The 27,519-nt window shown below is 34.2% G+C and overlaps 1 protein-coding gene across 4 annotated transcripts in view; it reads left to right on the top strand.

The window, feature by feature from the left end:
* CRPPA (CDP-L-ribitol pyrophosphorylase A) overlaps positions 1–27,519 on the top strand; it is a 330,830-nt gene that overhangs the window by 173,234 nt on the left and 130,077 nt on the right. Inside the window, exon 9 of one of the 4 annotated variants that reach the window (XM_034963741.3) lies at positions 1,131–2,785. The exons of the other annotated variants lie outside the window; for them this stretch is intronic. Coding sequence (XP_034819632.1) covers positions 1,131–1,265 — 135 coding nt within the window. The 3' untranslated portion in view covers positions 1,266–2,785. Of the gene's footprint in view, positions 1–1,130; positions 2,786–27,519 lie in introns of those variants that run through there. 4 annotated transcript variants of the gene reach the window in all.

Genomic DNA, 27,519 nt, shown 5'->3' with positions numbered 1-27,519 from the left:
TTAGCCTATCAGATATATCACAGAAGCGCATTCTCTGTAAGTTGACTTCTTTTCTTAATGGTAGTACAGCTGTGGCTATACAGGCACCCAAATTGGAATCTGCCACCTGTGAGTTTTCCTTTTACGTTTCTCTCTCTGTCCCCCTCCACCAAATGCACAAAGACAGGCACATAGGCTCTCTTATAATTACTTTTTGAGTTAGAGTCTCACTCTTTTGCCCAGGCTGGATTGCAGTGACATGATTATGGCTCACTGCAGACTCAGCCTTTTGGGCTCAAGTGATCCCTCCAGCTCAGCCACTTGAGTAGCTGAGGCTACAGGTGTATGCCGCCACATTTGGCTAATTTTTTTTTCTATTTTTTGTAGAGATGGGGTCTCACTTTGTTGCTCAGGCTGTTCATGAACTCCTGGCCTCAAGCAATACTCCTGCCTTCCAAAGTGCTGGGATTATGGTTATGAGCCACTGTGCTTAGCCCTCAGTTTTGTACTGTTAGTTCTTCTGTTCATTGCTATTGTGTCTCAATCCTAGGCTTTTTATTGCCTCTGTAAATATTTGAATTTAGTTTTCTCTTGACTTCTATTGAGTTCCATCTCATGTGTCCCAGTGAATGGCAGAATTGTCTGGCTCTCTGTTGTTCCTGTACCAAGCTAAGAGAAAAGATAACCCTTTAATTAGGGTGTACATGTCTCTCACAACTAGTTTTAAAATAGAATTAAAAGTCTGTATGCTAAAATATTGTACAATGTTTATTTTAAATCAGAACATTATCCCTTTATAATACTTGAACATAGGCATACTTCAGTTTATTGCACTCTGAAGATACGTGTTTTACAAATTGAAGTTTTTTGGCAACCCTGTGTCTGGCAAGTCTGTTGGTACCATTTTTCCCACAGTGTGTGCTCACTTCCTGTCTCTATCACATTTTGGTAATTCTCACAATATTTTAAACTGTTTCATCTTTATTATATCTGCTATGGTAGTCTATGATCAGTGATCTCTTATATTACTATTATTGTGTTGGAACACTGCAAATCATATCTGTATAAGGTGGCAAGCTTAACTGATAAATGTTGTGTGTGTTCTGAATGCTCTTTTGACTGTTTTCCTCATCTCTCTCCTTCTCTTTGAGATTCCTTATTCCCTGAAACAAAACAATACTGAAATCAGGTCAATTAATAACCCTACAATGACCCCTGTGTGTTCAAGTGAAAGGAAGAGTCCTGTGTCAGTCACTTTCAATCAAAAGATACAAAGCCTAATTTAGAGGAAGGCCCTAATTCCCTTCAATTCTGTGAAGGCTGCAGAAAGTGAAGAAGTTACAGAAGAAGAGTTTGAAGCTAGCAGTTTATTCATGTGGTTTAAAAAGACAGAATTGTCTTCATAACAGAAAAGTGCAAGGTCAAGCAGCAAGTGGTGATGTTGAGGCTGCACTAAGTTATCCAGAAGATCTAGCTGAGATAATTGATGAACATAGCAATGCTAAATGACAGATTTTTCAATGTAGATGAGACAGCCTTCTATTGGAAGAACATGCCAGGTAGGGCTTTTATGGACAGAGAAGTCAATGCCTAGCTTCAAATGATAGACTGACACTTGTTAGGAGCTAATGCAGCTAGTGACTTTCAGTTGAAGGCAGTGCTCACTTACCATTCTGAAAATCCTAGGACCCTTAAGAATTATGCTAAGTCTACTCTCTGTCTGTGCTCTATAAATGGAAGAACAAAACCTGGATGACAGCACATCTGTTTACAGCATGGTTTACTGAATATTTTAAGCCCACTTTTGAGACTTAATGCTCACAAAGAAAGATTCCTTTCAAAATATTACTGCTTATTGACAATGTACCTAGTTACCCAAGATCTTTGATGGAGTATAAAAAAATTAATGTTACTTTATATCTGCTAACACAACATTTATTCGTCAGCTTATAAATCAAGGAGTCATTTAGATTTTCATGTCTTATTTTTGAAGAAATACCTTGTGTAAGGCTATCACTGCCCTAGACAGATTCCTCTGATGGATCTGAGCAAAGTAAATTGAAAACCTTCTGGAAAGGATTCACCCTGTTAGTTGCCATTAGGAACATTCGTGATTCATGGGGGGTCATAATCCAAACCTCATGGAAGACTTGGAGGGATGTGACTTCAACAGGGGAAGTAACTGCTGATGTGGTGGCAATAGCAAGAGAATAGAAGTAGAGTCTGAATATATGACTGAATTGCTGCAATTTCATAAAACTTAGATGGATGAGGAGTTGCTTCTTATGGGTGAGCAAAGAGAAAGTGGTTTCTTGAGATGGAATCTACTTCGGGTGAAGATACTGTGAAAGTTGTTGGAATGACAATAAAGGATTTACAATATTATTTAACTTAGTTGATAAAGCAGTGGCAGGGTTTGAGAAGATTAAGTCCAACTTTGAAAGAAATTCTGTTGTGGGTCAAATGTTATCAAACAGTATCCCATTCTACAGAGAAATTTTTTTTTGTGAAAAGAAGGATCACTCTAGGCAGCGAACTATGTTGTTGTCTTATTTTAAGAAGTTGCCACATCCACCCAACCTTCAGCAACCACCACCGTGAACATTCAGGAGCCATTATGCAAGCAAAAAGATTAGGACTCGCTGAAGGCTCAAATGTTCATTAGGATTTTTAGCAATACACAGTTTTAATTTAAGATATGTATATTATTGTTTAGTCATAATGCTATTGTGCACTTAACGGATGATAGTATAATGTAAATATGACTTTTATATGACATGGGAAATAAAAAATGTCATGTGACTCATTTCATTGTGATATTTGCTTTATTGGCTCCAGTAGTCTGGAGGGAAACTCCCAATATTTTTGAGGTATGCTTGTTACTTTCCCATTGCATAGGCTGACTTAGTGTGGTGATATTATGAGCATTATTACCTTAATAGAAAAATGTGTCACTAGATTATTTCTAGAATCTGTATCCATAGGATGGAGCAAATCACTAGAAAGGGTACAGTAAGTAATGCTGGCTTCTTGGATGGAGAGGCAAGTGAATAGTGTCTGGGTGTTTGAATTGTCCTGTCAGTGATTGTGAATATGACTGATCAGGCTTCATCCTTTTTCCTTCTGATACCACCTTCACCAAAAATGGCCAGAAAGCAATTTCAGTTTTCCTATTAATGAAAATTTGGCAGAACATTTCAAATGTGCACCAAATTAATAGATGTATGGAAAATATGATAATTATAAAATAGAGTAAAATGAAAGTCTTAAATCTAGATATATCACAGTTTGCTCATTAGTAAGAGGAAAAACTACTGATACACATACATACATAGAGTGTTTGCATGTGCAAATTCATATGCAGACATGTATACATATGTCTGTAATTGGAAAATTACATATCAGGCACTTCAGAGGCTATAGTGTTCTCTGTCATTCTGTCTGAATTAACTTTTCTGGAAGATTAAACCAAGAAAGAGGCCCTACCACAAGCTTTTTTTTTTTTTTAAATATAAGACTTTTGTTAAACAACTTTAAAATTTGAAAAGAATGGTCAAAAGGAGTGTGATCACTTGCTTCCCTAAACAAGTAGGTTTTATTCATCAGAAAATATATTACAAAATGATATCAAAGTTATAGAAAAATATGTCTGTTTTTATTTTTGAGTTATGTGATTCCACAGATATTCAGTGCATTTATTGTAAATGTTTAAAGGCCATTTTGTCTTGGCTGAGATTTGCAATGGTTTACAACGGTTCTTTTTCTTATACAAGGGTCTTCAAGTTCCAATTTCAGTCTATCTGAAGTAGCCAAGTAAAATTGTGGCTATTAGACATTTATGAGGCTTTTCAGTAGAGAGACTAGTTAAGGTTGTCATTTGCAGCGTCATCACTTTTTACTCTACAAGAACAGATATTTAAAGAAAAATGAGGCTGAATGTCAACTTAGGTGGGCATTTGGCAAAAACAACTTTGGGTTAGGTTTAAGTGGTAGAAATTTGTTTCAGCATACAATACTGATGAAACCTCCGTTGTCTCTTACGTTCTCAAGTATATAAAAATACTTTGGAATTCCCTGGTATCTGTCATTCACTAGATATTCTAAAGGGTCATGTAACTTTGAACCTCATCTATATTATTTCTCCTGGAAGAAGTTAAGCAGTGAGTGGATAGTTAATGGTGCTTGGTTGTTGGTACATTGGTATCTAGCATAATTGGATTTTATTTTTAGGTTCTGCAGAGATCTTGACTACATGAAGATCAACTTTTTGTCTCTAATGAAAGGTGAAATGGGCTAGAGATTATTTAATGTGGGAAATTTTTGTTAGCTAAGATAAATTGGCACTAGTAAGAGGCTACTATTCTAAGATCCACTTACAGAAGGGAACAAATTTTCACCATGAAGAGCAGAAAAAAAAAAATTGAGACTTTGTTTTTAAAAGAACTAAGATACTTATTAAAATAGTCTTATCTTCTTAAAATCCTTTAGGTTATGTTTGCAAAATTAAGCTTTTTGTATAATCTTGTAGACATTATATAATAGTATGTTGTGATATGCTTCATTTCAAGTGGCTATTGGTTGATTGATTGACTGAGACAGGATCTCACTCTATTGTCTAAGCTGGAGTATACTGTGATCATAGCTCAGTGAAGCCTCCATCTCCCAGGCTCAAGTGATCCTCCTGCCTCAGCCTCCTAAGTAGCTGGGAGTACAGGTGCACACCACTATGCCTGGCTAATTTTTTTACTTTTTGGTAGAGATGAGCTCTTGTTGTGCTGCCCAATCTGGTCTTAAACTCCTGAGCTCAAGCAATCTTTCCACCTTGGCCTCCCAAAGTGTTGGGATTACAGACGTAGCCACTGCACCCAGCTTTGAGGTGGTTATTTTTTCTAAAATATTTTTAGGGTACTTCTAGATTTCTAAAAATATTCATTATTAATCCTTTGATATTAGAAATATTTTTGGACCATCTCTTCAGTCATTATTCTCCTTTATTTTTATATGTTTCATGTAGTCTTCTTTTGAGAAGTTCTCATTTCTATGCTATTTAGCATGATTTAAGGAGTCTGCCAATATTACTTTGAGCAACTTAATAAAATACTTATGTTTTGCTAGATGTAACTTTATTTTATTGTAATTATATTGAATTCTCAGAATTCTGCAGATTTTTACCATCATCTACTCTATTAGTCTGTTTTCACACTGCTGTAAAGATACTACCCTAGACAGGACAACCTGTAAACAAAGGAGGTTTAATTCTCACAGTTCCACATGGCTGGGGAGGCTTCAGGAAACTTACAATCATGGTGGAAGGAGAAGCAGACACCTTCTTCAAAAGGCGACAGGTGAGAGAAGAATGAAGGAGGAACTTCCAAACACTTACAAGACCATCAGATCTCAGGAGAACTCACTATCACGAGAACAGCATGGGGGAAACCACCCCCATGTTTCAATCGCCTCCCTCCCTTGACACATCAGGATTATAGGTCCCGCCTTTGACATGTGGGAATTACAATTTGAAATGAGATTTGGGTGGGAACACAGACCCAAACCATTTAGAGACTGGTGGTGATATTGATTACTTGAAGTAAAGCAGATTTCAGCATTAAGTGGCCTGAAATTGTCGTGTGGGTCATATTATAAATGTTCTGTTCTTAATGAATCTGTGTATATTAGTATGACATTATGATTCTATGCAGTCTTTTAACTGTGAGCTTTTAGAAATACTTGCCTGATAACACCACATCTTATACTAAGAGAATATCCCTGCTTAGGTGAAAATTTTTTTTTTTTAATTGGAGACTGGTCAGCATAACGGAATTTTACAAGTTTAGATCCCTTATGTCTTAAGAAGAAAAATCTAATGCTACAAACCAGCACTTTCTTTTGTAAAAATAAAATTCTGTCAGAATTATGTTTGAACCTTTTTTCATATGTGATTTTTCTAAATGCTTAGTCTATACTCTGTTGTCCAGGAGCTCAATTTTTGCCCTGATTTGACTGAAGTTATTGTTAGCCTTCTGTTCGTTGCATTTACGGGGGTGTGTAGTATTGCTACCACCTCTGTCAGATTGCATCTTTCAAAAAGGATTTTCTAAAAGTTTTTTGGGTGGTGACCTGTCACAAAAGATATGATATGAACATGGGACATATCCAGTTCTCTGTTTTCTACTCTTACGTGTTTTTGTTCATTAAGTAATGATGAAAACATTCTTAGAAAAAGGAAGTAATATAGTAAATGTGTTGCAGTACTAAAAGGTAAATTCATAAAATTTCTCATGTAAAAATCACTTTAAAAAGATTAGATTTGGCTGGGCGCGGTGGCTCAAGCCTGTAATCCCAACACTTTGGGAGGCAGAGGCGGGCAGATCACAAGGTCAGGAGATTGAGACCATCTTGGCTAACATGGTAAAAACCCATCTCTACTAAAAATACAAAAAATTAGCCGGGTGCGGTGGCGGGTGCCTGTAGTTCCATCCCAGCTACTCGGGAGGTGGAGGCAGGAGAATCGCTGGAACCCGGGAGGCAGTGAACCGAGATCGCACCACTGTATTCCAGCCTGGGCGACAGAGCGAGACTCTTATCTCCCCCCCCACAAAAAAAAAAAAAAAAAAAGAAAGAAAGAATAGATTTTTACCTACATTAAACAAGATTTATAGGCTGTAAGAATCTGAACTGTAGGCTGAGTTCCTTGCTTACAAGTTAGTGATCAGAGAGCTGTTTTTTTACCCAGTGATAAAGGAGATTTCAGGAGAAAAAAACGAACTATATGTGTTTTTTAGCAGTATTATGTAAAACCACAAATAATACCTTCCCACATCCAAAAAGTAAAATAAAGTTCCTTATGTATTTGGTTCTGTCAAGGTTTTCCCAAAATATCCTTTTCTACTATTAGATAAAATAGTGGACAATATTTTGTTATTTAAAGCTTTTTTAAAGAAACACAGCAAGTTCATATAATATGTACCAAATAAGTGTTTAATTGTTAAAAGTGGGAAGAAATTGTCAACAAATCTAAGTTCAAAATATAAAGCAAACTCTTTAATTTTACTTGATAAAATAGTTAATCGCATTTTCCATAGCAAAAGTTTTACTGTAATTATCTAGATAATTACATGAGAGCTTTGCTTTTCTCTGCTTGTATATACAATGATTTTATTGGTGTTTTATGAGAGTTAAAAATCTCATGAATTTACTTTAGCTAAAAGCATAAATTACCAGGGGGAATTTTAATACTGTGAGAAACATAACCTTCAAAAGTATTGAATTGAGTTCTAGTTATTAGGAAGTAGTTTATTGACATTACAATAAATTATCTTTAAAATACTTGAAAATATTTAGTATTTGAACATGTCAGCAAATTAAAAAAAGAAAAGAAAAGAAAGTCATCATCCATTTACACTTGATATTTTCACATCTGGAGAAACTGTCACAGATGTAAATTGTTTCCAGAATGTTCCAAAGCTCACCAGTGGCAGAGCCAGCAACTGAATCAATCTAGTGTATTACTATGTATCATATATACTTGTTATTTTTATGTTCTCATGAATGTGCTAAGTAATAGCATGGAAAAAGTAAAAATATACACACATATATGTGTTTAATATTCCTTCTTAATAAAAAATGACAATTTAAAAAACATAGTGATTCCTTCTGTGTGCTAATGGCTTCTTTCTTTAGCTTCATAGAGGGTACTGAACCTTACTGAATTTGTTATAAAAATCGATGATGCTGTTAAATTTAATACCAGATCCCAGACATATCTTTGTCATCTTTTACTTAACTGCTTGTTCCTCTGTTAACTCTATTATTACTAGACTAAGAAAATGTGTTTTCAAGGCACAAGTTCATATCAAACAAAAGAGCTGGCTATTTTAGTTCTCACTGCATCCATATTGGGTTTACTTTTTATAACCTGTTTCAGGTCCCTGATAGTTTACATTTTTAAATGAATAGTGTGTGTGTGAATGTGTGTGTGTGTGTGTTTGTGTGTGTTTGTGTCTGTGTGTGTGTGTGTAATAACCAGTGATTGACTTTAAGAGCAGGCCAGTCCAAATCCCTGTTCCATTCCTGTCTCAACCTTATTGCTACTGTAGCCTTATGGATTCTTTCATTTTTTTTTTTAATCAGAAAAACTATAGCTTTATTATATATTGAATTTTTATGTTGGCACTTAAGAGATATTAAAATTTTCTCTTTCATAGTTGTACACTGCTCCAGTGGCAGAAATACAATTACTTGTATAAATTCTATAAATTTTTTCATGCGTTTTCTGCTGATGTAGTAAGTCTCAGGTATTTCCTGCCTAAATCAATGAGAAAACCTAAATAAATACTGGTTAAAAATACCTTTGGAACCTTTATCTAGTTGCAGTCATGAATGGATTCATTTCTAACACAGAAATGAGGAATGATGAAATCATTCTAGTAGGAGATGTTGAATAGAAAGAATTGACGGTGTTGTTGTAAGTTTTAGGAGATCTTTGCTTATGACTAAATAGTTAATGGAAGTTTGTGTTATGGGATATAGAATACTCCCTGAGATTAGTTGTGATGGACATGTAACTGATGTGTAAAGAAATGATTCCCATAGGGCATACCTCGCTAGTATTCATTCTTTTAATGGTAAGTTATTTTCAGATAGAATGGAATTCTGAAGCAATGTGTGAATAAAATGAATTCCAGAGGACTTTGTCTAAGTTTTATGAGTAAATTTTTCTTGATTAAGCACAGAGTTTGGCATTGCTATTTATTTCCCTATTTTAAGTAGTTTTGTCAAGTTGGTCAGATGACTGAGATTGGCAAGATTGTGAATTTATTTTCCAGTGCTATTCTAGTAAATCAGTTTATAACATTTAAGATGAAATGCACAGGAGGCAAAATAAATGAAACTAGACTTTATTAGGCATTTCACATTGATCGTAGCCCTAGGTAAGAAATTTGAACAATTTATGTGGTCATTCAGTTTTTTAAAAAGATGCCTGGCAACTTCTCTCACTAGGTTTTTTTTTTTTTTTTTTGCTATTGACTTCTATTTAAATAATGGAAACAGACTTTAGCTTTAATTCTCACATGCTATTTCTTTACAAAGATGGAACCAAATATTATATTTTCAATATCATTTATTAAAGTTAATGGTTATATTTTGTAATTAATACCTAAACTTAATACAATTTAAGTATGCCTTTTAATATGGCTTTGTTATTATAATATTTAAAAGAGCATTACTTCATGTATAAATGTAACTTGTAAAATGAGCATGGTAAGGATACCAAATCTAGAGTTAAGATTTAAGGCACAAGTACTAGGTCTTCAAATAACATGTGTCTCTTAACCTGTCCAAGTTACTTAATGTTTTTGAATTTAGTTCAAAATCCTGATCTGTAAACAGAGTGGGATGCCTTTGATGGCATCTAAATGGCTTTTTTTTTTTTTTTTTTTTTTTTTTTTTGAGACAGAGTCTTGCTCTGTGGCTCAGGCTGGAGTGCCGTGGCATGATCTCAGTTCACTGCAACCTCTGCCTCACGGTTCAAGCAATTCTCCTGCCTCCACCTCCTGAGTAACTAGGATTATAGTCACCTGCCACCACGCCTGGCTAATTTTTTGTGTTTTTAGTAGACACGGGGTTTCACCATTTTGGCCAGGCTGGTCTCGAACTCCTGACTTCAAGTGATCCACCCATCTTGGCCTCCCAGAGTGCTGGGATTACAGGCATGAGCCACTGTGCCCAGACCTAAATGGCTTCTTTTTCTAAAAATATTTTCTATACTAGAACATGCTGTGAAGTCTTTTTGCTTTCATATGCTCTTATGCATGATTTTAATGTGTAGATTTAGCAGAATAATTCAGGTTTTAACAGTCATGTTAAACATGAGTCAGGTGATATGTTATTCCTATTTCAAGCCATTTTTGAGACCTTCTATATTAATTCTTATCACAAGACTCAGGTTATTTTGATGTTTTCTCTTGTATTTGTCCATTTCTTATCCTCCTTTTTTATGTCCAATTTTTACAGATTAAGTCTAAATTTTCCATTTTTGTGTTTCATTGTTTTTTCTCTCTGCTTAGTAACTGTTACAAAATATTTTTTCATCACTGAATCTATCCTTTCATGTCTATCCAAGCTCTTCCATCTGAGAATGACTCCATATTGAGTAATGCTCACACTGTTTCTTCTTACCAATTCATTTTAAACTTATTTTATACATACTATCCAGTTAGCACTTGGCAGGGAATGATCTTATTCTCTCCCTTACCTAATAGATTACTTAATATGGATTCACATAGTATTGATTTAATGTCTGTGCGATAGATATTTTGGCCTACATGGAGCTTATTTGATAATATAATCTTTTTTAAAAAAACAGCATCTTACTTTAGATTACTGAAATATTCTATATAAGCTAATTTTCCAGGTTATTATATATTAAGGAAATAATTGTATTGGTCTGTTTTTTCTAAAATAAGGATTCATAATAAGAGTTTACTTAAAATGACCAGAGTTAGCCAGGAAAGTACTTTAGTGACTGGGAGTTGACAAAATCCCTGGTCCCTTCCCCTTCTATCTACCATCTAAGGTTTGAGAAATTTAGCCAGATGTGCTTGAAAAAGAGGCAATTTAGCCTGGAGAAGTCATCTTAAGGATGTGAGAGGAAGCCAAGGTTTGGAAGACTGAGCAGGGTCCAACTCTGTGAGGAGTGAGAGGACTGGCATTTCTATATGGACAAAGAAGCACATAGAGTGGTTGGAATTAGAAAGAGCCACTGAGTGTGTCTGAAACTGAAGGAATGGCAGATTGTAAAGTGTTGAGTTTGAGCCGGGCCTTCTAAGTTTGAAGTCTATAAAGCAGCACTGCCTAGTATTAATTGATGTGATCAGATTTCCATTTTATACATCCTGGATGCAGGACAGAAAGTAGATTAAAATAAGCGGAAAAATTTGTGGTTTAGTTGGGAGGCTACTGCAGTATAATAGTACAAGAAATAATAGTGGTAGTGAGGACTAGGTTAGTGTATTGGACTGAATGTTTGTGTCCCCTCAAAATTTATATGGTTAACCCCCATAATGATGGTATTAGGAGGTGGGTCCTTTGGGAGGTGATTAGATCTTGAGAGTAGAGCCCTCATCAATGAGATTAATGCCATTTTAAGAAGAGTCAGAGTTTGTTCTCACCACCTGAGGACACAATGAGAAGTTGGCAGTCTGCAAGCTGGAAGACGGCCCTCATGAGTACCTGATGATCTGGCAATCTGATCTTGTACTTCCAACTTCCAGAACTGTGAGAAATAAATTTCTGGTATTAATAAGCCATCTGGTCGATGGTATGTGTTATAGCAGGCAAAACAAAGGCAGATAGTTTTAGTGGGAGTGAACAAAATGAAATCAAGATACATTTAAGAGATTAAAGCATTAAGAATTGAAGCTTAAATAAATGAGAGAAAAGAAGTATAACCTCTAATTTTATGTCTCATAAAACTTGGCGAATGATAGTAAGATACGGAAGATTAGAGAGGGAACTTTGTGGTTTGTTTTTTAAGGTTGAATAGGCAGATGAAGATCCCAGATTTTTTGGCAAAGTATAATTAAAAAGATTTTATTCATATTCAAAAGTTTTGTGTGTGTGTGTGTGTGTGTGCACGAAAGCTCTTAAAGCTGACTTTGAAAGGCAAGTTAGACCCCTTTGTGACTTTCTTAATATTGAATTTTAATAGAGTTCCAGGGATAGACACAATTTAAAATATATCTTTTATATTACAATGTCTTTTCCAAGCCTTCTATGGTGTCTGTATGGTAGATGATTTTTTTTAGTGAAATCCTTTTTACTGTAATACTTCATATTCTGAAAAATAAAAACAGAAAAAAACCTTTTCTATTGGTTGAATTATTGGCAGACAGGAAGATGGTAAGAATATTACCAGGCTTATATGCTGTTGCCTTAGGATTAAGATCTGTAGCCACCTAAAAATAGATTACTTTTGCAGGTTTTGGAAAGCCTGAACTGTTCTTGTATGGAAAGTATAGAAAGCTAATGGAATCAGTGCCAGAAACTTCTAGATTCAGATTTTTTTGGCTTGAATCCTGTTAGCAATAAGTTTAAGTGTGATACTTTTGAAAAGTATAATGTGATTCAATTTTCTGGGTACCACAGATTTTGTTTTATGGAATTATGGAACTTAATTTTACTTAAATGCTCAATACTTAAGCTTAATTCTACTTTTACTTGCTAAGGTGGAATGTAGCAAGTGTTGTCAAGGTAGTCCCAGAGTCAATACTGAAAAACTTATTTGGGAACAGTAGGACAGGTTAAAGTCACCAGCATGACTCCTCTGAGTACTGAGTAGTATTTCCACTTCTAGAATATAGTGAGAGGTCTCTAGATTTAAATTTTCTTAGTTAATGTGTTTATAGAATGACTGAGTTCTGAGTTGTTTCCTCAACTATCAAAAATCCAACTATGAGCTTGTGTTTCTTGCTCTTACCATTGATATGAGATGGAACTTCAAATACATTTATAATTTCCAGAACCCTCCCAGCAAATGTGGCCTGCTAATGTATATTATTAGTATAATTAGGTTAATGTTAGTTGTAACAGACACTTACTGAAAAGCTTGAAATGATGAGTCACCGTTCTTTTCTTTTAAAATGAATGATCCCAGGGCTTTAGTCTTCAGAGCAACCCTGAGAGTTGATTATCACAGATAGCATTATCCCCAGTTCAAAATTAAGCCTAGTGATCATTTCACTGTATCACATAATGTTCATGAGTAATGCCAATGCTTGCCCTTTTAGAATAGTACAAACCTATTTTGTTACGAGGGAAAAGGATCTTGAAAATCATTTAGTGGAATGCTCTCATTTTAAAGAAGTAACTCAAGCCCTTTCTTTGCCTGGCTCTAAGATACCTTCTTTTACTTTAGGAATTGGCAATTTTTTTCCTGTAAAGAAACAGATAGTAAATATTTTAGGCTTTGTGGTCTGTCTACACAGTCTTTGTCACAACTATCAACTCTGCTGTTTTCATGTCAAAGCAGTCATAGACAATATGTAAAAGAATGGGTATGGCTGTGTTCCAGGAATACTGTATTTACAAAATAGGCAGCAGACCAGGCTTGACCCATACTTTGCTGATTTTTGATTTAGATTTTCAATCTGAAATGACCTAGTTTGCCACAGTTATTAGTACCTTTATCCTACATGTGTTAGGCATTTCTTTAACAGACATGCACTCTCTGGGTCATGAAGCCTCACGATTTAAAGTATTACTCATACACAGACTTACGTGTTTTTATCCCTACATGTCATCCTATCTCAAAGTTTTGATAGAAATGTTCAAATGCATGCAGTTTAAATGTTTGAAAGTCTTTTTCCTTCTCTGAACTATTCATCTCAACTTCTGTCTTTTGTTTCCAATTGAGCTTACCATAGCCACTGTGAGAGATTTTGCTAGTATAAATTTACCAAGTTACTCTCCTTATTGAAAACTTTCAGATGCTTCTCATCTCTTAATGGACAAAACTCAGATCATAAAGCCTTGGCCTGGTCTGGCTTTTCCCTAATTCTACTGTTCTGTCTTTCTCATTTCCTTATTGAGTAGTTTGCCCTCTGGAAATACTAAGTTATTTATAGTTCTCCACATGTACCCTGTGACCTGACTTAGGTGTGTTTCCTGCATGAGTTTTTCTTTCTACCTGAAACACCTTTTTTTTTTTTAATTGTTTACTTGCCAAACTCTCCTTAAACATTTGAGTGACATTTCCTCTTGCAATCCTTCCCTAATACCTTTGTGCTCATATCCCTTCTCCTTTGAGAAGTCAGCATGTGTAGATATTCAGAAACATTTGTTCATTTGAACATGACTTGATGTTCCAAGTTATGTTGTCTCCTATCGTACCCTGTTCTAGTGCTGTCTTCTACGACGAGGTGCTTTGTGATGACTTGCAGAAAAGACGGAGGCAGATATGAGGAAATAATAAAAATTGCAACTCAAGTAATTGCTACATTCTATTAAGGAGAATAATACTAGTTCTGAGTTTTTATGACATTTACAGTATATAAGTTTAAACTTCATGCATTTTACTATCTTGATCTTTTTAGTAGAATTCAATTTAAAAATTTTTCATTTTGCCTTTTAGAAAAACGTTTTTTATTTCAAAATTGTCTAACTTACAAGTGCCTGCTTTTAGTTTTTATGAAGCATCTTATTGTGTCAATAAATGACTCCTTATGTCTTATTTTAAACTGTTTTCTGTATGTGTCCTGAACAGTAGTATTAACCTTTGAAGTATTTCTCATTTCTAAATGGGACTTCATTTTCCTCTTAAAAATTAAATTTGGGGAGTGGTATTCAAACTTTTTTTTGGAGATAGCATCCTTTATTTAACCCAGAATAAATTTTAAATGGATCGCTACTATATTAAGTAAACCAAAAATTACATTATGAACACTAAATTGCTATTTTAGTTTATATGTGCAACATTTAGAGATGTTAAGTTGAAAACAAAAGTTTGAAATAAAATATTATGAGTGATAATTGTTCTTTTTTCCTGTCTCCTTTTATTTGGATTATATAGTAAACTGGCTGCCCTATTAAATACTGATAATATTAACAGGTACAGAAGCATTTTTTCTTGCAGTTTATCGTTTTCAATTAAACGGACTCAGCAGCCTGAAAGTGAATAGCCTCTACCCTTGTCATAAATATAAAGTAGAACAAAAGTTACCTTCAAACTTAAAATAAATGCTAATATTATAATATGTCAACAGAATTTGATATTTCACTCATTCATTTATTGTCGCAAAGCCAAATCCCTATCTGTGAAGACTGGGATAAGTATCTGCTTCTTCAAATGTGCATTACGATTGTACATGATTATGAAAGCATGTGCCAAACAGATGCTCCCTTGCTCTGGCTGGCCATTTAATTGAGCTCAGCATCCATGTGCTGAGATGGTATACATCATTGTACTGTCTTATGTGTGCAGACATGCACTGAATTTTAAACAACAGTATTTTTTGTATTAGTCACTGTAGTTTTCCTCTCTAGAAGTTTGATTTAGGTCCTTTTTAATATATTCTCTAATTCTTGAATATATGTGATTTAATTACAACAACCATTATAATATCTTTGAAGATTCTGATGCCTATCAGTTCTGGGTTAGATTGAAAGGAAGTATGTATCTCCTCATTATGGGTCACAGTGTCTTCCTCCTTTCTTTGCCTAAGATTTTTCTTTTTTGCGTGCATACTTAAGATGTGTTGATATGTGGTTTTAACATTTTCATTCAATTAGGAATGTTTTCAGCATTAATTATTCAAATGTTTTTCTGTTGTTTTCCCAACTTACTGGCAACTCTCATTACCTGTTTATTAGGCTGACTAAATATGATCCATATCTCACTGGTGGTCTGTTTAATTTCCTCTTTTTGCCTTCTTTTTTTTTGCTGTTTAATTTAAAATCGTTTCTATGGCTGTGTCTTCAAGTTTACTAATCTTTAATATCAAATTTTCTGTTAATTATTTCTAGTGGGGGTTTTAAAAATATCACATGCTTTAGTTTTCATCTCTTGAAGTTAGATTTAGGTCTATTTTATATCTGTGCTTAATATGTTCAGTCTTTCCTATAGTTTTTGAACAAACGGAACATAGTTTTAATAACTGTTTTAATGTTCTTAGTTCTAATATTGGTGTCAGTTGGATTGGTTTTGGTTGATTTTTCTCCTCATAATCGGCCATATTTTCTGTTTTTTAAAAGGTTTGGTATTTGAGCTATTAGACATTGTGAATTTTATCTTAGATGATGGATGTTTTTGTATTCTTATAAATATGAGCTTTGTTCCAGATGTAAGTAATTAAAAACAGTTTGATCCATTTGGGTCTTGTTTTTTTGATCTTTCAGCAGGACTAGCATATTTAGTGTAGAGATAATTATTTCCCACAACTGAGGGAAGACCCTTGTTTATACTCAACCTAATGCCCTGTAAATTATTGTCTTACTTACTGTGTTTTCTGATGTTATAACAGAATAACATGAACTGGGCAATTTATAAAGAAAAGTGATTTATTTGGCTCATGATTCTGGGGACTGGCAAGTCCAAGAGCATGCTACTGACAATTGGTGAAGATCATCCCCTAGTGGAAGGGCAGAAGGTGGGAACAAGTGCACATGGCAGAGAGAAGTGGGCTGAACTCATTCTTTTTGTCAAGAACACATTTCTGCAGTAACTAATCCATTCCCATGATAAAAGCATTAGTCCCTTCATAAGCCCTCATGACCTTATCACCTCTTAAAGGCCCTACCTCTTAATACTGTTACAGTGGCAATTAGGTTTTAATGTGAGTTTTGGTAGGGAAATTTAAACCATATTAATTATGAAGTTTTCTAGTATGGCTCATGGCTATTGCCAATTTTTCCAACCCTGTGTGTGCATTGAGTACTGTTCCTTCTAGGCCTTTGACTAATTTTCTCACATAGGTGCACAGATCAGTTCTCTGCTGTCTGTATGAGGAAGATATTCTGATGTTCTATAGAGCTCTCTCACTGTGAAGCTCTCTCCTCTCTGGTACTCTACCTGTGACTCTATTCTGTCTACCTTGGTCTCCCCAGATTCTTAACTTCATCTCTCAATTAAAAGAAATGAAATCTGGATTCCTCCTTGTACCATGTCCTGAAACTCTCTTGTGGGCAGTAGGATGGGGTACATGTACAGCTCACTTTGTTTTGTGTCTCTTAGGGATTATTTCTTCATTGTATCATGTATAATGTCTTTAAAAAACATTGTTTTATATAGTTTGCTTTTTAAAAGTTGGTTTAGGTAGAAAGACAATTTCATCCCTAGTACTCCCCCTTGGGTAGAAACAGAAACTGGATTCATCTAAATTTTGAGTGTTTAATTTTTACACATTTAATATTCATCCATATTTTTGGAAATTTTTTTATGTAAATAAGAAAAAGTTCAGTCTGTTTTAGCTTAGACTGTGTAATTTTGCCTGTTCAAGATCTAATTTTTCACAGTGGGATTTTCAGTAGTAACATTAGGTAGGAATAAAAATTCCTTTGCAGTATGGATGTGTAAATTAATGATCAAAAATATTTAATGGGATATATGACCACAAATCATAATATATAAGCACTGCTTTTGTTTAGACAAGCCCTTTCCATTAACACTTTTTACCATGATAACAAGTTCTGGATGGGTGGAACAAGATGACAAAGCAGGATTATCCACTGATTGTCACCACACCACCAGAAACATCAATTTGAACAACTATCCACATGTGAAAATACCTTCACAAGGGCTAAAGAAACCAAGTGAGAGATTTCAGTACCTAGCTGTAGCATGGTAGTAAGAAAACATGCATTGAAGAGAGTAGGAAGGACAGTTTGTTACCTGTGTTACTCCTCCCCAACTCTGGCAGCATGGAATGGGGAAGAGACATTGTTCACTTAGGGAAAAAGAAGGAAGTGAGCATAAGATTTTACCTTGAACCCCAACACTTGGCCCACCACAATAATACTCAACACCAGGGTGATCCCCACAGCTTTGTATTTCAAGCCAGTAACTGCAGACTGAGCCTCTAGACCAGCTGCAGCACTAGGTGGGACCCCAGAGCCCCAGGCTTCAGTCTTTCTTGGCAAACTCAATCTCCATCTTATACCACCACCAGACTTGTGTCAGTCCTCTGAACAGCACTCAGCAGCAGCAGGTGGCCCCTGGCTTCTGGCCAGTTCCAGTGCAACAACTGATGTAGTGAGCCCCAGGCTTCTGGCATTGTCACACCTGCTACAGGGCTATACCAGGCAAAGCCAAATCCCTATCTGTGAAGACTTGGATAAGTATCTACTTCTTCAAATGTGCAGACATTGACAAATGACCAAAAGCATCAAGAACAATCAGGAAAACATTACATGACCATATGAAAAAAATGTGGTACAAGTGACTGACCCTAAAGAAATGGAGACATGTGAGCTTTCTGACAAAGAATTCAAAACTTTAAGGAAGCTCAGCAAACTTGAAGAAAATACAGAGAAACAATTCAACACAATGAAGAAAACAGTGACCAGAATGTGAAATATAATCAGATGGAAATAAGATTTTTAGCTTCTACTAGATGATGCACGAAACAATTTTCAAAAAATCAAATCCTGGAGGTGAAAATACAATGTAGGGAATGAAAAATGCAATAGGGTGCATCAACAGCAGAATTGGCCAAGCACGAGAAAGAACCTGAACTTGAAGACAGGTTATTTTGAAATAAATAGAAGAAGAAAGAAATAAAGGAATGAAGAAAGGTTATAGGGTTTATGGTACAGCATCCAAAGAGCCAATCTTTGAGTCACAGGCATTAAAGAAGGAGAAAAAGATAGAAAGCTTACTTAAATAGTAACAATTGTTTTTAATTTTGGAGAACAGTGTAAATATCCAGGTACAGAAATGTCAAAGGTCTCCAATCAAATTTAAACCAAATAAGGTGACTCTCCAAGACATATTATAATAATGCTATAAAAAAATCAAAGACTAAGAAGATCCTGAAAGCAGCAAGAGAAAGGAAGCAGATAACATAAAGGAATTCAAATATAGCTAGCAGCAGACTTTTTGGCAGAAATCTTGTAGGCCAGGAAAAAACAAAAGGATATAGTTAAAATGCTGAAAAGGGGGAAAAAACTGTCAGCCAAGAATAGTGTACCCAGCAAAGGTGTCCTTCAGAAATGAAGAAAAGATGAATACTTTCCTGGACAAACAAAAGCTGAGGGTGTATATCACCACCAGACCTGATACACAAGAAATGCTAATGGGAATCCTTTAAGCCAAAAAAAGCACAACACTAATGAATAATATGAAAACATTTGAAAATATAAAACTTATTGGTAAAAGTATACAGTGAAATCAACTATACTCATGCTGTAATGGTTGTGTGTAAATAATTTTTATCACTAGTTTGAAGGCAAAAAGGCAAACCTATTAAAAATAGTAACAAATTTAAGGATATGCAATATGAAAATTGTGACATGAAAAATACTAAATATGGAGGAGTGAGTGAAGTAAATGTGTAGTGTTTTTGTTGTTAAAATCAAAGTGTTCATCACCTTAAAACAATTTAATGTAGTTTTTGTAAGCATCATGGTAACCACAAAGCGAAAACTTACATTAGATACACAGAAAATAAAAAGCAAGAAATTAAAAACATAACACTAAAAAAATTTACTTGGCCACAAAGGAAGATAGAGGAAGAAAGAAACAAAAATTGGCAAAACAACTAGAAAACAATGCACAAAAATGGCAGTTGTAAGTCTGTACCTGTCAATAATTATCTTGAATATAAGTATATTTTTCCAATCAAAAGACATAAAGTAGCTTAATAGATTTTTAAAAATCCAACAATATGCTGCCAAAGAGAGACTAATTTTACCTGTAAGGACACACACAGACTAAAAGTGAAGGGATAGAAAAAGATGTCCCATACAAATTGAAACAACAACAAAAAAGTAGGAGTAGCTGTATTCATGAGGTAAAATATACTTTTAGCAAATAAATATAAAAAGTCATTATATAATGTCAAAGGGATCAAGTAAGAAGATAGGACAGTTGTGATATATGCAACCAATGTTGGAATACCTAAATATATAATATGAAGCAAATATTAATAGATCTGAAGGGAGAGAAAAACTGCAATGCAATAATTGTAGGGTACTTTAACACCTGCTACCAGCAATGAGCAGGTACCAGAAAACCAATAAGGGAATGTTGGACTTAAACTATGCTCTTGATCAAATAGACATAACAGACATACATAGGATATTCAGTCCAAGAGTTGAACAGCTGAAGAGTACACACTCTTCTCAACTGCACATGGAACATTCTCCAGGGTAAATCATGTTAGGCTATGAAACAAGTGTTAAAATACTTAAGATTGAAATTATACCAAATAATATTTTCTGACTACAAAATATGAAACTAGAAATGAGGAACTGGAGGACTTTGGAGAATTCACAAATACATGGAAATTAAACATCCTCCTGACCAACCAGAGGGTCAATGAAGAATTTAAAGTTATAATTAAAAATTCCTTGAGACTAACAAATGGAAACCTAACATACCAAAATCTATGGGATACAGTAAAAGCAGTTCTAACAGGGAAGTTGATAGCAATATACACCTACATCAAAAATGAAGAAATATTTCATTTCACCTACTTTTCACTTGAAGGAACTAGAAAAAACAACAAACTAAGACTGAAGTTAGGAGAAGGAAGGAAACAATATAGAGCAGAAATGAATGAAATAGTGGGAAAATGGTAGAATAGATCTACGAAACTAAGAGTGAGTTTTTTTGAAGGGCTAAAAAAATTGGAAAATCTTTTGCTAGACCCTGAATAGTCAAAACCATGTTGAGGAAAAAGAACAAAGCTGGAGGGAATCACATTACCTGACTTCAAAATATACTACAAAGATACAGTAACCAAAACAACATAGTACTGGTATATAAATACACATAGACAAATGGAACGTTATAGAATGCCCATAAATCCCATGTTTATAGCCAACGGATTTAGACAAAATTCCCTAGAACACACAATAGAGAATGCACAATCTCTTCAATAAATGTTGTTGGGATAACTGAATATCCACACACAGAAGAATGGAATTAGACCCTTATCTCACACCATATACAAAAACCACTCCAAATGGATTAGGGATTTAAATGTAAGATTAGAATCTATGAAACTACTAGAAGATACATAGGAGAAAATCCTTATGACATTGATCTGGGCAATGACTTTTTGGTATGACTCCAAGAGTAATGGCTACGAAAGCAAAAATAGACAAATTGGTGTCACATCAAACTTAAAAGCTTCTGCACAGCTGAGGAAAAATGAAGAGACAACTTACAGAATGAGAGGAACCATACATCTCATATGCGAACTATACATACATCTCATATGCAAACGATACATCTCATAAAGGCTTAATATCAGAATTATGTTAAAAAACTTGGCTCCATATCAAGAAAACAAGATATTAACAAAACAGTAGAAGACCTGAATAGACGTGTCTGAAAAGGAAATAGATGGCCAATAGGTATATGAAAAAATATTATCACTAATCATCAGGGAAGTGTAAATCACAACCACAATGAGATATCACCTCATGCCTATTAGAATGGCTGTTATGAAAAGGACAAAGATAAGTGTTGACAAGAATATGGAGAAAAGGGAACCCATACATTCCCTTGTTAGTGGGAATGTAAATTACCACAGCCATTATAGAAAGCAGTATGGAGATTCCTAACAAATTAAAAATAGAACTAATGTATCATCTACCAACCCCACTACTAGCTACATATACAAAGGAAATGAAATCATTATTTCAAAGAGACATCTGTACTCTTATGTTCATTGCAGCATTTTTCACAATAGCTAGGATATGGAATCAACCTAAGTATCAACAAATGGATAGATAAAGAAAATGTGATACATACACAGTTAAATACTCTTTGGCCATGAAAAAGAAGGAAATCCTGGCATTTGCAACAATGTGGCTGAATCTGGAGGACATTATATTAAGTGAAGTAAGCCAGGCACAGAAAGACAAATACTGAATGATGTTGCTCATGTGGAATCTGAAAGAGTTGATACTGTGGCAGCAGATAGTAGAGGGTTAGGGAAATGTCAAAGATTATAAAATTTCACTTCAATGAGGAATAAAAGATTGATTGTACAGTCTGACTACAATTAATACGTTCTTGAAAAACTCTGAGAGGATATAAAATATTACCACAAAACTGATAACTATGAGGCCATACATATGTATATTGTATAGATTTAGTCATTCCATAACTAATGTATGCTTCAGAACATCATGTTGTGTAAACTTATCAATCTTATCTGCCCATGTGAAAATTAACAAAAAGTTGTATTTATCTTATATGTGGTAGCCACTATCTAACTGAGGCTATGACCTCTTGAAATAAAGCTAAACTGATGACCTGAGTTTTATTTTTAATACTAATAAATTTGAATTTATTTAAATTAAATTAAATTAATTTATTTAAATTAAATTAATGGCTGTCTACTCAAGTGTACAGTGCACTTGTAGACTGTGTTTTATTTGGCCGACCATTGAATTGGGTCTGCTCTATCACATGATGTACCTTCATGGAAAAAAAAAATCTGTTCAAAATAAAATGTTAAGTTGGCATTTTATTTTAATCCAGAATATCCCAACAAAGTAAAGCAAAAGTGACCTTCCAGTTTTTCATTGGAAGCACTGCAACTGTAACTTTTTGTTATTATATTTTTTGTCTATGGTCATTCTTTTTACATTTCTTAGCACAGTTCTTCATATATTTTCACATTTTTAATGACAAATGCAGAAAAAATATGTATAAGATGTTAATCTTATATATCTACATTGATTTTGATTATTAGATTATCTATTTCCTGGGCTCAAAGAAACCTAAGATTATTTTGCCAAAACATTGTTCCTGAGATTATTAAATAATTACTAATTACCAAGACTTTTAATGATTTGGTTTGCCCCTCAGAGAAGGCACAGGATGAACTGGTGGAGGCTATTCTAATATGACTTGGATACAGTGTATACCTGCCTTACAGGCATCTTGGTCATGTTTTTGAATATATTTTTTTCTGTGTATTCTGAATACCTCATCTTCTAAAAAGTTTTTTTTTAAGATTCCTTTGCCTTTGGAACACATTAAATATATTTATTTTTTAAAAACTTGCAAAAGTAGGTACATAAAACAGAATCAATTCTTATAGATTAGAAGTAGCATGATGGACTTGTAGTAATTGGCCTAAATGCAGAAGTCCTCTTTATTTATGAAGTAAACTCTAAAACTGTTTAGTATTTTTTAAAAAAAATGACAAGTAATGCATGCCTACATGGCCTGCAGAGAACCTTAATAATAATTATAGATTGATGCTTAAGCAGTAATAGTTTTTATAATGTAAAATGAAAATTTGACAATTCACTAAAATATGATATTGTAAACTCGGATAAATTTTGGAGAAGCATATACCTGCTTTTTTTTGTAACTTTGGTGATTTATATTCTGACAGTTTTCTTGGAGAAAGTAAATGAACATAGAATTATGTTTTATAGTTAGCTAAACAAATCAATGCTTTATATTAATCAGTGGGATTGTTCTTAACTTTTGATTCTAAAATTTGTTACAGATGTTAATTAAGGTAATTGTAGATGTATGTAATGTTGAGATAATTGTGCCATAATACAACAGTGTTAAAGTACGTTCTTGTAAGAGAGACCACCTTGTAAAATAATTTGAAAAACTATTTATTTTATGACTTAAAATACTTTTGAAGTTAGGTTTTCCTATTAACTGTTTAAAATGCGAATTTCTGGTTTCATTACTTTGATCTTTTGAATAAGGATTTGAAACAGTGTATACTTATGTAACATTTGTACTGATATTATGAAACTCATTTACTTTTTAATTCTTTGAATCAAAAGAAACATTTAAATATTTTGTATGGTTAATGTTTTAATGCAATGTGTTTTGTTTACTACCTTTTGTTAAATGCCATTATTTCTCCATTTAGTTTTGCCTGTATTTTATTTTGTGAAGATTTACCAGTGACTTCCTAAACATTTGCTTTGAGTTTCCATGATAGTTTATAATTTAATTTCTATTCATCAGAATTATGAGTTGACTTTGATGATGACTCTGATTTAATTTTGTTCTACAATGAAGTGGTTCACTATTAGAAGCTTATTTTAAGCATAGCTTATTAAATTAATTAATAGAATCTAATTCTTAAATAGTTGAAATAAGATAGTTTTTCTAAAATCTTTTCTAATCCTTCAGATCAAATATTACTTTGACCTGTTTAGTATCGGCTGGTGTCATCAGTTTTTAGATTCATTATATTTCTTTTGAAAAGTGATGTTTTGAAGATTTTGGGTCTTATTAACACAATTTACTTTTTTATGCACATGTTGATAATTTTGCAGCTATTATGTATATTCAAAGAATCTCTCTGGTTTATCTACCAATTCTTTCTAACTCATAATAAGAAGTTTCATTTTGACCATCCTTCCTTCCACTTTGGTGGGCATTAAGCAGTGCATTATTTAGGTATATACTTAAACTTTGGTTCTTAGTGAAATAAACAGAGACTATTTCCCCTCATACCACCAATCCTGACTCCCTTCGCATGCCTTTTATTGTGAACATAGACTCTGCAATGAGACGAAAGTGTTAAATGTGGGGTTTTAAAGAATATCGTGCAGGATACTTACTTATAGTCCTTTAATTAATGTATCTGTTCTCAGAAGTAAAAAATCCCATTTTAAAATATAAAAAGTTAACTGGAATTCATCTGGGACCAGGAATATATTAAATGATTGCTAGACAAACATAAAGCTTGCGTAGAGCTGAGTGTAAAGCCACAAAATGCACAGAGGAGCCTTTTCCAAACACCGAGAGCCGGAAACCTCGCCCACCCACAAAGCCATGAGGCTAACCACATGTTAAATGTTTAAGCAGTTTACCAGTTTATATGAGTAAATGTGCTACCTTTCATTAAAATGAAATTAGATATTCTTTTTTGTGGGGGGCAGAAGGATAGGCTTATCTTTTTTATGTATATGTGAGAAAGAACTGTTAGAAATGTCACACTGCATGGGAAATACTGTTTTATTGTAATTCTATTTAGTGAATTAGTGAATGGTACAAAAAGACATAAAAAAAATCTACTTGATGTGTATCTATAAGCAAATCTGCAGTACTCAACCTATATGAAATGTTTGGCTGTATTTAAATGGATGCAAGCCTGTCCAGGCTGTAAGTTTATTTTATTAAGGCAAAAACATTTACATTTCTCTTGAGTTACCATTTTGCAACCCTCTGCTGTGGTTATATAAAACAGCTCTGTTTTTTTAAATTAAAATTGTGATTTTGTACCAACTGAATTTTTTTCCTAGAACACATAAGTAGTTGGTATATTTTAGAAGTTCAAACTTAGTAGCACTATGTAAAGTATATGCTTAAGTTTCATGGTATTAGGAAGAACATCTGCAGGAGATTGTCTTCTGTTTTCATGTCATCATCAGGCCTTTGCATCTGGTAAAGAGAATTTTGAGATGCATCCTACTTCTTCATGCTTGAATTTTGTTAACCTAATTATGCATTTCATAAGGTTGAGTTCTGTATCTGTGTTTAAGTTAATTCATGAAAACACTTTGTAAATACTTCTCCTATGTTTCTTTAATGTCTTAAAGTTTTCCTGTAATTTAAGTAGTTGGTTTGATGGGATAACATAGAAATAAGTCAGTTTGTAGATGGCATCTAAGTAACAAAGGTAATTCTGTAGTTCAAAAAGTTAAATAGTATGTTGAGACTTTTAACATTAAGCAGCAGCATTGTTCCTTAGTCCAGCTGGCATGTGGGTATGTAGTGAGTTACAGGCGCATGCCACCATGCCTGGCTAACTTTTCTATTTTTTGTAGAGACAGCATTTCGCCTTGTTGCCCAGGCTGGTCTCAAACTTCTAGGCTCAAGTGATCTGCCTGCCTCAGCCTCTCAAACTGCTGGGATTACAGGAGTGAGCCACCATGCCTGGCCAAGATTGACAAGAGTTAATGTATTGTGTATTTAAAAACAGTTAGAAAAGAGGACTTTAAATGTTCCTAAAACATAGAAATGATAAACGTTCAAGATGATGGTCAGCCTAGATATACTGACTTGATCAATACACATTCTATGCATGTAACAAAATATCACAGTACCCCATAAATATGTAGAAGTATTATGTATCAGTAAAAATTTTTAAAATGTTTTAAAAATGATCACTAGAATACATTCAGGAAAAACCTTAACTGCTTAAAAATAGTCTCTATAAAAGCCCTCTTAGTTTAAGAAATAATTATATGTTAGAGACGACAATTATTGATCACATTGAAAGAGAGTCTTTTAAAAAACTTAATTTACTTAACTGGATAATCACTCTTCTTGAATTTTATTTATATTATTAATTTCTTAGTACATGTAATACTGTATTTCTATCTCACCCAGTTAAAAATTACGATTAAGGTGAATGATTTGATGAAAATGCACATACTTTATGTATTTGACTCTAAGCGAAATAGAATATTAGCATTTGGTTTTTCTTTTTTTTTTTATTATACTTTAAGTTTTAGGATACATGTGCACATTGTGCAGGTTAGTTACATATGTATACATGTGCCATGCTGGTGCGCTGCACCCACTAACTCGTCATCTAGCATTAGGTATATCTCCCAATGCTATCCCTCCCCCCTCCCCCCACCCCAACACAGTCCCCAGAGTGTGATATTCCCCTTCCTGTGTCCATGTGATCTCATTGTTCAATTCCCACCTATGAGTGAGAATATGTGGTGTTTGGTTTTTTGTTCTTGCGATAGTTTACTGAGAATGATGATTTCCAATTTCATCTATGTCCCTACAAAGGACATGAACTCATCATTTTTTATGGCTGCATAGTATTCCATGGTGTATATGTGCCACATTTTCTTAATCCAGTCTATCATTGTTGGACATTTGGGTTGGTTCCAAGTCTTTGCTATTGTGAATAATGCCGCAATAAACATACGTGTGCATGTGTCTTTAGAGCAGCATGATTTATAGTCCTTTGGGTATATACCCAGTAATGGGATGGCTGGGTCAAATGGTATTTCTAGTTCTAGATCCCTGAGGAATCGCCACACTGACTTCCACAATGGTTGAACTAGTTTACAGTCCCACCAACAGTGTAAAAGTGTTCCTATTTCTCCACATCCTCTCCAGCACCTGTTGTTTCCTAACTTTTTAATGATTGCCATTCTAACTGGTGTGAGATGGTATCTCATTGTGGTTTTGATTTGCATTTCTCTGATGGCCAGTGATAATGAGCATTTTTTCATGTGTTTTTTGGCTGCATAAACGTCTTCTTTTGAGAAGTGTCTGTTCATGTCCTTCACCCACTTTTTGATGGGGTTGTTTGTTTTTTTCTTGTAAATTTGTTTGAGTTCATTGTAGATTCTGGATATTAGCCCTTTGTCAGATGAGTAGGTTGTGAAAATTTTCTCCCATTTTGTAGGTTGCGTGTTCACTCTAATGGTAGTTTCTTTTGCTGTGCAGAAGCTCTTTAGTTTAATTAGATCCCATTTGTCAATTTTGGCTTTTGTTGCCATTGCTGTTGGTGTTTTAGACATGAAGTCCTTGCCCATGCCTATGTCCTGAATGGTGATGCCTAGGTTTTCTTCTAGGGTTTTTATGGCTTTAGGTCTAACGTTTAAGTCTTTAATCCATCTTGAATTGATTTTTGTATAAGGTGTAAGGAAGGCATCCAGTTTCAGCTTTCTACATATGGCTAGCCAGTTTTCCCAGCACCATTTATTAAATAGGGAATCCCTTCCCCATTGCTTGTTTTTCTCAGGTTTGTCAAAGATTAGATAGTTGTAGATATGTGGCGTTATTTCTGAGGGCTCTGTTCTGTTCCATTGATCTATATCTCTGTTTTGGTACCAGTACCATGCTGTTTTGGT

Source organism: Pan paniscus, chromosome 6 (assembly GCF_029289425.2).
Source record: "Pan paniscus chromosome 6, NHGRI_mPanPan1-v2.0_pri, whole genome shotgun sequence".
NCBI lineage: Eukaryota > Metazoa > Chordata > Mammalia > Primates > Hominidae > Pan > Pan paniscus.
The sequence above is the reverse complement of the archived record's forward strand: the minus strand, read 5'-3'. Positions and strand labels throughout refer to the sequence as shown.